The 14,264-nt window shown below is 41.8% G+C and overlaps 1 protein-coding gene across 1 annotated transcript in view; it reads right to left on the bottom strand.

The window, feature by feature from the left end:
• Positions 1-3,807: 3,807 nt before the first annotated feature.
• Positions 3,808-14,264, bottom strand: part of LOC137662282 (glucagon-like peptide 1 receptor) — a 67,228-nt gene continuing 56,771 nt past the window's right edge. The window contains exons 5-6 of the mRNA XM_068398590.1: positions 6,457-6,566; positions 3,808-3,918 (exon numbers count right to left, since the gene is read on the bottom strand). Of these exons, the coding sequence (XP_068254691.1) occupies positions 3,808-3,918; positions 6,457-6,566 (221 nt within the window). The remainder of the gene's footprint in view (positions 3,919-6,456; positions 6,567-14,264) is intronic.

The following is a 14,264-nucleotide window of genomic DNA, read 5'->3' as shown; positions in this document are numbered from 1 at the left end:
TTTTTCTAGAGATCCTTTCCAAGCTGTATACACTTCTAGTCTAAGAATTGCCAGCCACTTATCTGCATCTTTCTCACGGGATACATGAATTATGTCTCTAAAAGAGGTGTGTTAACAATTGTACAAGCACATGGTGGCTTCTTGTTGAAGATCTTTTTAAACTACTCATTCATTTTAACTGTCTCTATGAAGCTCTGGTTGTTGGATATCTTTAAATAGATAATGTGTATTCTTTACAGAAAGAAATACAAGCTAACAGGTGTGTTTTGCACCTCAAGTTTAGAGGTGTTATTAACAGATGAATTTTAGATATAAAAGTGCTAAAGAGACTAGCTGTCGAAATTACCTCTGCAAAAAAGATTCTATCCTTAAGAAAAATAAAAGGCATGGTGTGCCTTGATAATGGAACTGTATTTTTGAGATATTTTCTTTGCTTGGTACCTTCATAAACAAAAGTAGCATGTTTTATATTGGTTACACATTCACATTAGTCTAGCGATGGTCATGTGAGAATCCCTAAATTCTCACTGCGCAGAGGACAGACAGTCAGCAACTTTTAGATCCAAACTGCTCAAACTCTAAAATGCTGGAGCCTAGTTTGGTCATATGTGCATGGGCTAGTAATAATAATGTTGCTAAAACACAGCGGCTTTACGTGGATTGTGAATGTTACATATCTGGTTGGTGTGAATGTGAAAGCTGATTATGCGATTGACATCTTAAAGACTTTGCATTACCTTTCTAAGTGCATAAATTGGTATTAACAGTGTTATCTAACATTTTAAGATTTTTTTAAACAATACCACTTTTCTGTAGAACTAAAAGGAACAGAATTTTCACCTCTGCATTCAGAATTGAAACAAAAAAAAACCCTCAAAGAAAAAATTCCTCTTGAATTTCAGCAGCCAGCTGCAAAGACAATAAAATTGCTACTTGTCAAAAAAGAGCATGTTAAGGGATAGCAAAAGAAACTGCAGTCATGTAAATGGTATCCAACTGCAGAGCGCTGCCAATGTTTTACCAGCCTTATCCACAAACATTTTTCTTCCAGCACTGCAAGGGTACACATATTCCTTCCAAGGAAGTTACACTGGGTATGATTCTTTCTTGATGCTAAAAGATACAGGTAACATACAATAAACAGTAATTGTTCCAGCAAGAGTTTCAGTGAACTTATGCTTTAAATGTCTATTTTTACTGCTCTGTAAATTTGGGTAGAAAAATAGACTTGGTCTGAAAGTTACTGGTTTTGCACTGAAAAGGAAGTAGAACTTTTTTTTTTCATAGGTCAAATAGATTTTTTTGCACCTCTTAAGCCACAGCTTATTTCAAAACTTACCTATGATTAATATTTATTTCCCTTTAACTCAAAATTTATTTGTTGTTACCCTTCAGAACTACTACACATTTAAATCTGATTGAAAATTTATGTAAATTAGCCAATTGAAGAAAATAGGTTGCAAGTAGTTACTGAGTATTTCTGCTACAGGCTAGAGGCTACAGCTACAGGCAATGCAAATTATTCAAATCATTTCAGTCATGAAGTTATGGGCTTAATTCAGCTTCCATCACTGAAATTACAGACTTTTCTTCCATTTCTTTCAGAGGATGCAAAATTGGACACTAGAGATGATTGTTTCCTCTGTTGTATCATTATTAAAAACAAACGTAAAGGTTACTGTGTAGTCTAAGAACTTAAAAAGGCCTTCCTATTGCAAAAGTGGAGAACATCAGTATTTTGGTGCCACTGAATTAGATTTCGATCCCCATTTGTTGAGGTTGCACAGGTACCGGGGAGAGGCCACGAGCAGAGGTTCCAGTCAGAATCCAGCAACTGCAATCCACGCAGGGGTAGGTCTCATGTATTTTGTGAGATTCAGGACTAAGTTGTCTCCAGATAAACAATTTAGACAGGAAAGCACAAAATGGATTGATGGCATAGTATTAACAAGGCTCTCAGGCCCTTTAACATCTCTGAAACCTCTGTTTTCAAAATCAGAAGCACACACTCATGTACGCTTCTCCAGTCCCTGCTTCACAGTTAAAGGAAAAAATGCTAAAGCATCTCTCCACAAAAGTCAGGGCATCAAAATTCCCTCTCTCCTACCCGTCCTCAGTGACAAACTTGCTCTTTGTTCCCTGCCAAAACATGCGCATCCTTCGTTCCTTCAAAAAGTATATGGTTGTGCTCTGTGACCTTTACGTTTGGGCTTCTAAGACTACTCAAAAAGTGTCATTGATGGGTGAAACAAGGAGAAAGCACTTATCCAGGGAGACATTTGGAGACCTCAAGATCATCTGGTGTTTTGTCAGATGAGTCCCAAAGTTGCACAGGTACAACACGTACAAATCATAATTATCACATGGCTTTCACAGAGGGTGAGCACATCTCTGCATTTCTGTAGTCATTTTAAATCTTCTTTGAGATTGCTAGCCTATGCTTCTCCACTGGAAGGAGGAGGGATAATACAATGCTAAAAGGTGTGTACAATATTAGAAGTACAATGGTTGTACAATGTATAGTGGTACAATATTAGAAGGCTTGCATCATTAGTTTTGGAACTTAGAAGCTAAAAGGCATGACTGATCTTTTTAAAGATGTAAAGGGTATAAACACTTAGGAGGGAGGAAAGGAGAGGGGCTGCCTTGCTGACACAGAGTGCTGGCACCAGAGCAAATGATCATTAACTGGCAATGATAATTCCTTAGTCAGGGAAGAAAGTTTCTTAAGGATCAGAGCATTGAAGGTTCCTGACCTGACTTCAAATAAGAGTACTAGGAGATGGAAAACTATACTTTTTAAGGAGGCAGCCTCATCAGTGTGGAAGAGGAATGACGGGACCTGGCTATATACAGCAGCAGGGAGTAGGACTTCATAGCAGAGGGACTTCCTTCCCACAACAGAGTAGGATCACATCTTTATTTTCTAAATACCAGTCTCCTGTGCTCAGCATCCCCAAACTGCAGGGAAGTCTGGCTGGAACCAAGACACCTCTTGCATTTACAGACGGAAAAAAAAAAAAAAAAAAAAAGAGATCTCTCTGTTGGAGTCCAAAGTTGTTTGTCTGTTCATTTGGTTTTTCCTTTTTTTTTTTTAACCAAACCTACACAGTATATCATTGGCATGTGCAACCAATAGTCTCTTAATTTTGATGTGCTCCATGCAATTTGTTGGTGCATATCGGATGAAGTCAATACATCAATCTGACCAGGTGACAGCAATTTATTTCACAGAAACTTTTCAAGTTTCAAAATTAGGTTCTCTTCCATATTGCAAAAGAAATAAGAATTTCTGAAAGTTCTCCAAAAAGAGAAATTGTGTCAAAAATCCATTTGTGCATTGAGATACACCCTGCACGCGAGAGCTGGGAAATAGGCCATACTGAGCTTTATGCTCTGTGTAATTCCAAGCAAGGTAAGATGAAAACTCCTGTCCTAGATGTCCTCTTACACCCCAGACAAGTGCCTCATCTGCAAGGTGACACACCATGAGGGAATGCTGGAATCTCTCTTTTTCCATCTCTTCCAGTGGAAATTTCATTGAAATAAAAAATATCACAACAAAATATTTCAAATTATAAAAGCATCTTTTCCACACATTCATACAGGTAACTGCAAAAATTTAGGTATTTTACTTGCGTTTTGAGAAAAATGATTGTAGGAAGGAACACAGAAGTGACATAAGATAGAGAAATAATGAGGTGATAGAAGAAGGGAAAAAAATAATCAAATGTTTCTGTCAAAGTCTGATACTATCATTTAGAAAAACATAACACCTTTTCTCCATTCCCTTCAGAGCTTCACCAGTTACCTGAATCCAAGAAGAATGGCAGTTGCTATTACAAGGGCAGAGAAGGAAAGAGCATATCCAATGGTGTATATGATGGACAAATTCAGGAGCTGTTCTTCTGGTGCATCCTGAGAGCATATAAAGGGGAAAAGAAAAGAAGAAAAAAAAGGGGAGGGAGGAAAAGACAGAGCTCATGGGCTTCAGTTCTTTTCTCCCAGCTGCTTTCTAACTTTTCTTAATGATAACCAGAAGTCATTCTCCTACTTTCAAGTTTAAATGCACATATCAAATCAGCCTTCCACTTTCCATATGCTCTAAAGAAATAAAAATTTAATCTTAATTCCCCAGCCGCTCCCACGTGTTCACTCAACAGTTGGGTTTTGCAGCCAGGCTAGAAAATAGATAATGTGACATTATTTCATAATAAAGTCGGAGAGGCATGAATTACCACACAAGCAAGTCTTAAACACATGGCAGGAAGCACAGACACAACTCGACCTTGCAGTAAAAATGGCAAAGCTGATGTTTTCAGACTTGAAGACTTAAAGCAAGTCTCCTTACTGCTGTAATGAGGGAGGTCCTTTGGCTACGTCTATACCTAGAAATAAAAGAAGCCAGGTCCTATTCGTTGACTCTGAGGTAAAGTGTGCCTTGCATTCATACAACTGAATTCTTTTTTGCCCCCAAATAGTATCTTTTCTGCCCCAACGAAGCAACCTCCTGGTAACGAACCATAGCCCAACACCATCTCATGACCTAGGTGTTACAGCACTGCCTGGGAGGGAGCGACCCGATGCAGGCCAGAGCAGCAGGGATGCTCGCACCCCCTTGACAGTCCTGGGCTGTGGCTCTCTTCAGATTCACTGTTGAAGTCATGACCACTGAGACCCTTGCTTGAAAGCGCTGGCCAAAATCTTTAGGGAGAAGTGTTTGAAAAGCTACAAGCAGGTCTGAATTATAACACAGGCTTATTGCTCAGCCTTTGAGACACATTCATATTCTCTATTCTGGTTCATTTCTAAGCATGTATCTTTGTCTAAATAGACGCAGGCATTTTACTTCCCTTCTTCAAGCTGCTAATTCTGCAGTTGACTCCCAAGACCTGTGCTGTACAAAGGAATACATTCATTGTACTTCAGAAATAAGTACAGCTATTCAGATGTACTTTGCACAGCCAGGAGGTTTTAAGGTGAACATACTGGCTGTTCCTCAGGGATCTGCCAGGTTAATGTTTTAAAGGGAATGATAAGAGAGCTGCCTTACAAAGGGAGAAGAAAAATCTCTTTAGTATCAAAGCTCAGGCAAACTATTGAGATCTGACAATTTAAAACATCTACACAGATCAAAACCACATCACACACTTAAACAATGTTATTTTATAAGGATTCACTCACAAACCCTTTGGATTTTATTGTACTAACAGTTGTAACATAATACACAGCAAACTTATCAAAACAACCTCTTGTTCTCATGTACAAGATGCATAAAACAAAAAGTAGGTTTTTAGGGGGCTCTATATACATTAGCTGGAAAACCAAACATGACTGTTCACATTTCAGGCATCTCTCTCCTTGGCACGTCCCAACACAGCTCTGTAAGAAACCACAATGGCAAACAAGGAAAAGTCACACGACCAGGCTTACACTTTGAGTTAAGGTAATGCGCTCTGCTGGGATACCCCAGAACATGGAAGGGACAAGGAATAAGGCTGCAAATTAAAGGAAAAAGTTAAATTTAACATGTTTGGAGAATTAGAAACTATTTCTTTTCCCATCTCCTCCTAGTCTGCAGCCATTTATTCCTTCTGAAGAATGAGGCACTGAGCAACAGGAACTCCAAGGACAGATCCCGCAGCACTTGGGAATTTCATACACTTGAATTGTTTTGGCTAGGTATGTACTAGTTCCTAGTACCCTGGGAGAGAGAGAGCGCACTCAGTTTATGTGAGGAAAAGCATCGCCCTTGGAGGCTCACAGCAGTAATGGTATCACGTGTCATGGGAACGCACACAGTGTGCTAGCTGATGCCAATGGCTGACAAAAATCCCCTGGAAATCCCTACCCTCTACTTCATTTGGTGCCAGGTATCTCAGCCCCCTGCAGAGCATAAAGCAGTAGGGCAAGAAAATAACACTGACAAGCTTAATTCCATTGCCCACAGCAAATTAAGGTAAAAAGACAAAAGAAACCCCAAACAAACAAAAAGCAGGACTGCCCCCTGCCCAAAGGTGAAAAGCAAATATCCTTCACTTCAGTTCATCTTAATCACCTTAACAGCTGCTAACAAGACAGAGAGAACGAACGGTCACTTTATTGTGACGACGTGCCAATGAAAGAAAAGGCAAAGGAATAACATTAGGTCACTCCTCCGGTTTGGGTGGGCTGCACCTGAGCTCCCTGCACTGCACTGCAACTGGGACTACCTGGTTCACTTCTCTTGGCTCTCTCATGTACATTTAAACCTGCTCTCATGTACCCTCCCACGTTCCCTTTGTTGAAGGGGAGAGGCCTGACATCCCTTACCATTAGGCTCACTGAAGGGAGGCACCCAGGACGAGTCGGTAAAGATTACTTTGACAGGACAAAAACGCGTGGGCATCAACGACTGTATTTTTCCTCTCTTCTGTTTTGTCCTAAACAACAGCGGCAAAAGATGGAAACTCTTACCTGGTCAGAGGCCTCACACTCAGACAGGTTCCTCCAGGGCAGGGTCGAATTCTCCTTCAGCAGCCACGTCCCCTCCGGGGTGCAAAACCGGTACGCCTGCCCATGCGGCACTAGCAGAAGCAAAACCAGATACAGGGTTAACGGAAGGAGAGGCTGCTCGCGGGGCAAGGTGCACAGAACCGTCTGAGACTCCACAAAGAGTAAATGGGCTTTTTCTTTTCTGAGATCATGCAGATCCAGAGAAACTTCAGAACAGGTATGCTAACACAAGCTCCCCAAAATGTAAATGCTTATACAAACATCTGTGCTACAAAATGAAGCTGTAAATCTTTGCCTAAACTACCCATCATATACTCCTTTTATTCCTTCTGTCCACATGTTTGAATAACAAAACCAGCAATAAATAAAATGCCTTTCCAAAGCAGTTAGCATCTTGATCTTGTAAAACCAGGTACAATTAAATGGCTCATAATAAAATTACATCAGACTGAAGCACCAAAATAAAAGCACAAAGGGGAAGGAGCTCTCAACCATACTGTATCAAAAGAAACCCTCTCTCCAGCGACTAGAGTATTGGGGAAGTCTAACAACTCTTACAGCTGTACATAAGCAACCTGGAGGTGCCCCTGTATCAGAGCACAGCTAGAGTAACGATGTCAGCTGCTTTGCAAACCAAGTTTCTTACTAATCACATTTCTGACACAGTAAACTGGCCTATTCTATGTTATGCAGCTACCCCTCAAAAAGCAGTTCTGGGTCAATCCCTCAACCAGAATTAGCCTCACTTATAAAATTTTGAGGTATGAGAAGCCAAGTTAGGAGGGTTCAGTTCTACCTTGGTACCAAAATATCTCTGTTACAGCTTTTGCTCAAACCCAGCCTTGCCTGCTGCAACCTCATCCTGCTGTCAGCTCCCTCGTTACTGCGAACCAGAACTCATTAGAACTCAGCAGTTCTGTTCAATGGGAAAATACTGAAACTTATTTGAAATTATAACAAACCAGTAAGGCTATTTGCATATTAGTTGACAACTGGCAATTTGTTTGATAATTGTCAGTGGTAGACTAGTACCAGGTATTCGAAGTGGAGAATGATATTTTAAAAATAATATAGACATACATATTCTATTAAGCCATTTCTAATGAGTATGCTAAATGATAACTGATAATGGTTTTGGTAGACATAGTCTATTTGCTTTTGTAATTGGTGTACTGAATATACCAGTAAAAGATAACATAAAGTTATCTGAGATGATATAAAAATTAAGTTATGCCTCATGGAGGTTTTTCCTTACTATTAAGGATATCCGTTTGCATAAGTTTACACAAAAACAGAAGGAGAGATTAGGTCAGCACATGCAACGTACACATTCACATCCATTAACTGCTATGAACACGTTGTCACCTGCTCTCATTATCTACTGCCAGTGCCAACCCCTCCTTCAGTTGGGATGTTGCTACAATGTTAAGGGTATCTCACCTGATGGAGGGCACCAAATAGGAAAGCATAATTTTTTTCCCCCTCAAGATTAATGGACAGCAAATAGAAGCAATCCATACAAAACATCTATGCAAAGGCAGCTCTAGGAATCAGTAAATATTATATATTACAAGGCAATGAAGCTGAAGTCCAGGGGGTTAAAGTCCAGAGGGTCACAGGACTCAACAATTCAGTCCGACTGCCATTGCATGAGCTGTAACCAAAAAGTATTACTAGACAAAATTATTATGAGAAAAATCTCACACAAAAAAGAAATTCTACTATAGTCCTGAAAAAAAGAAAAAACTTGCTAAGGAGAATTGATTTTTTTTAAAAAACATTATTTCACATTCTTTGTGAGCTTTTTTCCCCCAGTATTTCTTACTGTCAAGGTCTAATTGGGATGAAAGCTTATCCTCAGTGTATTTATTTTCTCTCCAAATCATAGTGACACATTTTTAATTTTCTTTTTATTGATAACACTTCTTTTGAAATAATGAGGAAAATCTGTTGTATGCTGAAGTCTGGCATATGTTGGAGAATGGAAGACTTTACAGTAAATGAAACATGAAATTAGCCATCGGACAGAAAGACGAGGCAATTCATTTAGATATGAGGAAAAACAAATGTAACCCTTTTACACTGGAAAGGAGAGCTCTTGCCACATCTCGGAATCACAAACCTTCAAACTGGACTGACAGCTCTTACGGACTTCTAGGTAGCCACAAGCCAGCTGTGCCAGGTTGTCGTAGCCTCACCACTTGCCATAACAGTGGTGGTCAGTGCAGGACCCAGAGGCACCTAAAGACCAACTGGGCTGCCTGTATCCAGGAAGAGCCTTAAGAAGCAACAAGAATTAATCAAACCAAACATCCAAACAGATGAGACTGGGTATGAGTGTGTGAGAGCGTATATATGTCTGGTCTATGGAACCATTTATCAGCCAAAATGTTTAAGAGATAGAAAATGTTAAAAGAAAACTTAGACTTTAAGGCAGTGTTGAGATTCTGATTGATATATGTAGAGATGCTCATGAAAGAGCTGAGAGACTGCACAACTCATGACATGAAGAGAGCACAGGGCTGATGTCCTGGAGGCAGCCAGCTACCCTCAGGAACAGGAAAACCAGTCTCACCATTGTGGAGATAGATTATTTTCAGTTATGTGTTGAACACCACAGAACTCACACGATATCAGCAGAGGTTTACTGCAGGGACCCCAAAGGGCCTGATGGCCTGATGCTGGATACACACCACATGCGACAACCTTCATCCCCTGCAGCTGGGCACGTCTGACACCAGCACTGTGTAGGACCTGGGAGTCAAACCCAGTCCATGAGGTGCTGGCATCTTTACATGCCACATGATTGGCTGCAGAAGTCCCCCCAAAAAGGAGGCTCAAAGCCACAGTCCCATGAGCCCCGGCCTTCACGTAGCATGGCTGCTGCAGGATGCACCTTCGGAGCAGACCCCTCCTGAACCTCACCGTCCTGCACCTACTCCTGGTTTCTCTGATTCCTGGAAGCACAAGGCAAACAACTTCTGCCTACTCGTCCTTTGGGCCACAGGCTCCATCACAGGCAGCCTCCTGCTACCACCCAAACACAAGACAAAGGCTGTTAATGACAGCTCAGAAGAGATGTTACCTTAACTGAATGCTCGTCCCTGGTGTTTCCTCACTGAAGAGAGGGACAGGAACAGCCTCAACACCAGAAATTCTGCTCTGGTGTGTCTCCAAAATAACTGATAAAAACCTGAAGTGGGGAATTTAGATCTTTTTTGTTTCATATAAAAGCTAAATTCTCATCTTTGCTTTGAAAGCAGTTCCAAGTAATTTCAAAGGGATCCACTGGCTTTTAATCAGGGACGTTTTGACTCAAGCACTACAAGTATCTTACCATTCTTATTGCTCAGAGGAAAGCATGTGGTTTGCATTAGAGCTACCTACAAATGTTCTTAAAACAATTTTTTCACATGGACTTTTTATGACTCCCTCTCTGCACAGCTGGTCATGGCTTAGGATGGCAGAGATCTTCAACCTCCTAAAATGGATAAAGGGATAGTATTCATACACAATCTCTCTTTGCTGTGGGCCTGATCCAAAGCTCACCAGGAATCCCATTTCCTTCAGCTCTCATATGAAGCTGTTGCTGGAAAAAATTCAGTTATTAATACATACAGAGGCAAACTAACAATGACATGCTCTGAGGTCGCCTGTGTGCCATGACAGAAGGAAGGCACGCACACAGCTTCCCCCTCAACTGCTGAGCAATTTCAGTTTCTTGCTTGCAGGTGGTTTAGTCAGAGGTGATTCACATTTGTCCATGCCTGAATTCTGCAGAGTGACTCAGGCCTTCTTACCTTTAATGAAGTGCAAATGCCAAACATATAGTGATCAGCTTCAGTTCTAACAGACCAGCATGATGAACAATCTTTTTTGGAGGTTCAAGTGGTTGCTGCCTCCTTGCTATCCTACAATACCTTTTTCCAGTCTTGTTATGCTTTTTGTTACCATATAATCAATGTTTCAAGTCACACTGATTATTACATTCTAGAATTGGCTATCATCCTCTGCAAACAAACAAACAAAACCAAAATCTACAGCCAGTGTATAGGGAATCTGATTTTATTTAACCTGTAAGCTAAAAGTTGCACAACCTTTGGAACAGCAGCTTAATGATGCCAGTCTCTTTGAACAGTGTCAATCACACCTCATTAGAATTACATGTTAAAACATGGACTGATGCCCAAAACTCAGTCTGTAAACTGATAAATGACAGAGAGCCCAAGAGTTAGCAGTGCAGTTAATAAGATCTATCTAGTTCTCCGATGAGCCTGTAAATCAAATCAAATCCTACAACTGGCTAAATACTTTTACATACAGAAAAAATATGTTGTCACATGCACAGGAAGCTCACAAACATTAGCCCCCTTTTACTAGAAAAAAAAACAAATTAAATGATTTCTCTGCTTAAAACAACCAACCTGAACTGCATTTTACAACGTCAGGGCCAGTGTAAGATTACTCACCCAGCTGTCCCTGAGGATAACTACCAATTAGAATCTGAAACGGTTGGGGGCCCCAAGAACAAGGAGGATGTTGTAAATACCTTAGACATTCGACTAACCTAGTTATATAAATAAACAAAGGGGAGCCTTTTTTTAATTTAGATGGGTATATCTCACTTCAGACAACTGGGCCTTGAAAAGATAGTTTCTAATTCGGATGGCTGTATTTCACTTCAGACAACTTGGCCTTGGGAAAACAGAGCCACAGAAACCTAAAGATAAGGGAGTTGCAACAGCTGCCTTGAAGGACACAGCCTACGTGATCTACGTGATCCCTGGACTGAGTTTGCGCAGAAGTAGGGGTCAGTCAGCGACTATAAGCCTTCATCTGAAGACCCCTGACGACCACCAGAGAAAATGACTGCGCATGCGGAACGGACATTTACATATATTAATGAGTTCTGGGAAATCTCATGACTATGCAAATGAGTTATTGGGAATCTTATGACTATGTATATCTTTATGGTATATAATCTCTGAAAATCTGCAAAATCGGCAGAGCACTCATGGTGGATAATCCCCAGTGCTGCCCAGCGCTGCAATAAAGAATGCCTGCTTAATAACACACTCTGGTGTTATTGAGTTTTCTTTCGGACTCCTTACCCAGCCGCACCTAGCTTCCCACTTCGGTGAGGAAAGTTAGAAAGCAAGGGGGGTTTGGAGATATCCAATTTTTGTATCAAATCATAGAATCATTTTGGTTGGAAAGGACCTTTAAGATCATTGAGTCCGACCATTAACCTAACACTACCAACTCCATAACTAAACCCTGTCCCTAAGCACCACATCTACTCATCTTTTAAATACCTCCAGGGATGGTGACTTAACCACTTCCCTGGGCAGCCTGTTCCAATGCTCGACAACCCTTTCAGTGAAGAAATTGTTCCTGACAGCCAATCTAAACCTCCCCCGGCACAATTTGAGGCCATTTCCTCTCATCCTATCACTTGTTACCTGGGACATAAACTGCAACATTATTCATTGTAAAAACAAATTACAGCATGTCCTATCCAATCAATTCTATTCAAGCAGAGAGGTGAGAGAATGAGAAAAAGAACAAGAGAGACCGCAGTTTTGTCTGGCTGCTGTGTGTCAAGTATCATAGACCTCTCCTCTGTTAATACCTATTCTCTATTTCCAGCAGGAGAAACGTTTTGAAAAAGGTAACAATTTTCTCCATAAAACAGAGGCTCTGTAGTACACGAGCATCATGACAGTCTTCAAAGCAGACTGGTTTGTTCCTGAAATAAGCAAATTGCCCTGTGATGGGGACAACAATTTATCAGAATTTAGGAGGTTGCACCCCCATCAGCAGCTCTTGTTCAGTTTTCATTTCGTGTGACCAGGGCACTGCTCTCCAGAAAAGAGCCGCTCTTGGTTGTAAAAGCTGCTGCGTAAGTGTCACTCATTCCCAATCCTGGTGCTGCTTACAGCAAAGACATCCTAAACCCAGGACTTGTGCACTCACCCGTGAGTGTGCAGCTGGAAATGTGACACCAGGGAACAGCCTGATCACAAAGCCTCCAGGGAGCAGGAGGAGCTCCAGCCTGCATTACTGTCCAAGAATCAAATTTATCAAAATGTGCATTTATGCTGGGCTCACTGCCACTCATCCGAAATTACGGTACCTCAGCAGGCAGTTTAACTATGAGTACTTTATTTAGTATCCCTTCCCACTATTCCTCCTCCCTCATAGCATATTAGTCATCCCAACTCCTTTGCTTTAGTGATGATAAAAAAAATTGAAAAACAGCTACACCTTGCATTTTGCCTTGAAGGCAGAAAGGTTGGTGGTCACTTCAAGTTCCTGCAGCAGGAAGAGATTAATTTTCAATTACATTCTATGGTTTGGGTGAGAGGTGGGGAAACAAATCCAAACATCCCCACAGTAAATTTTCCCCATCACTAGCTCCCAGCTTGAAGATCCAAGAATCCCTCCAGCCTTTTCCAGTGAAAAAAAAATAATTACTGCAAAGAAGAGCAACAACAAGAGAAAGAGTCATGCAGCCACACTCCTACTAAGAGATGGACTTGAGCTTCACAGAATCACAGAATCACAGAATGTTAGGGATTGGAAGGGACCTCAAAAGATCATCTAGTCCAATCCCTCTGCCGGAGCAGGATTACCTAGATCATGTCACACAGGAATGCGTCCAGGAGGGTTTTGAATGTCTCCAGAGAAGGAGACTCCACAACCTCTCTGGGCAGCCTGTTCCAGTGTTCAGTCACCCTCACCGTAAAGAAGTTTTTCCTCATATTTAAGTGGAACCTCCTGTGTTCCAGCTTGCACCCATTGCCCCTTATCCTGTCAATGGATGTCACTGAGAAGAGCCTGGCTCCATCCTCATGACACTTGCCCTTTACATATTTATAAACATTAATGAGGTCACCCCTCAGTCTCCTCTTCTCCAAGCTAAAGAGACCCAGCTCCCTCAGCCTCTCCTCATAAGAGAGATGTTCCACTCCCTTAATCATCTTCGTGGCTCTGCGCTGGACTCTCTTCTAGCAGTTCCCTGTCCTTCTTGAACTGAGGGGCCCAGAACTGGACACAATATTCCAGATGCGGCCTCACCAGGGCAGAGTAGAGGGGGAGGAGAACCTCTCTTGACCTGCTAACCACACCCCTTCTAATACACCCCAGGATGCCATTGGCCATCTTGGCCACAAGGGCACACTGCTGGCTCATGGTCATCCTGTTGTCCACTAGGACCCCCAGGTCCCTTTCCCCTGCGCTGGTCTCCAACAGGTCTGCCCCCAACTTGTACTGGTACATGGGGTTGTTCTTGCCCAGATGCAGGACTCTACACTTGCCCTTGTTATATTTCATTAAATTTCTCCCCGCCCAACTCTCCAGCCTGTCTAGGTCTCTCTGAATGGCTGCGCAGCCTTCGGTTGTGTCAGCCACTCCTCCCAGTTTTGTGTCATCAGCGAACTTGCTGACGGTGCACTCTAATCCCTCATCCAAGTCATTAATGAATATATTGAATAGAACTGGTCTCAGTACCGACCCTTGAGGGACTCCGCTAGACACAGGCCTCCAACTGGACTCAGTCCCATTGACCACCACTCTCTGGCTTCTTTCCTTCAGCCAGTTCACAATCCACCTCACTACCCGATCATCCAGACCACATTTCCTCAGTTTAGCTGCGAGGATGCTGTGGGAGACCGTGTCAAACGCTTTACTGAAATCGAGATAGACCACATCCACAGCTTTACCATCACCTATCCACCGGGTTACGTCCTCATAAAAGGCTATCAAGT

The sequence above is a fragment of the Nyctibius grandis genome, chromosome 1 (assembly GCF_013368605.1).
Source record: "Nyctibius grandis isolate bNycGra1 chromosome 1, bNycGra1.pri, whole genome shotgun sequence".
Classification (NCBI taxonomy): Eukaryota; Metazoa; Chordata; class Aves; order Nyctibiiformes; family Nyctibiidae; genus Nyctibius; species Nyctibius grandis.
The sequence above is the reverse complement of the archived record's forward strand: the minus strand, read 5'-3'. Positions and strand labels throughout refer to the sequence as shown.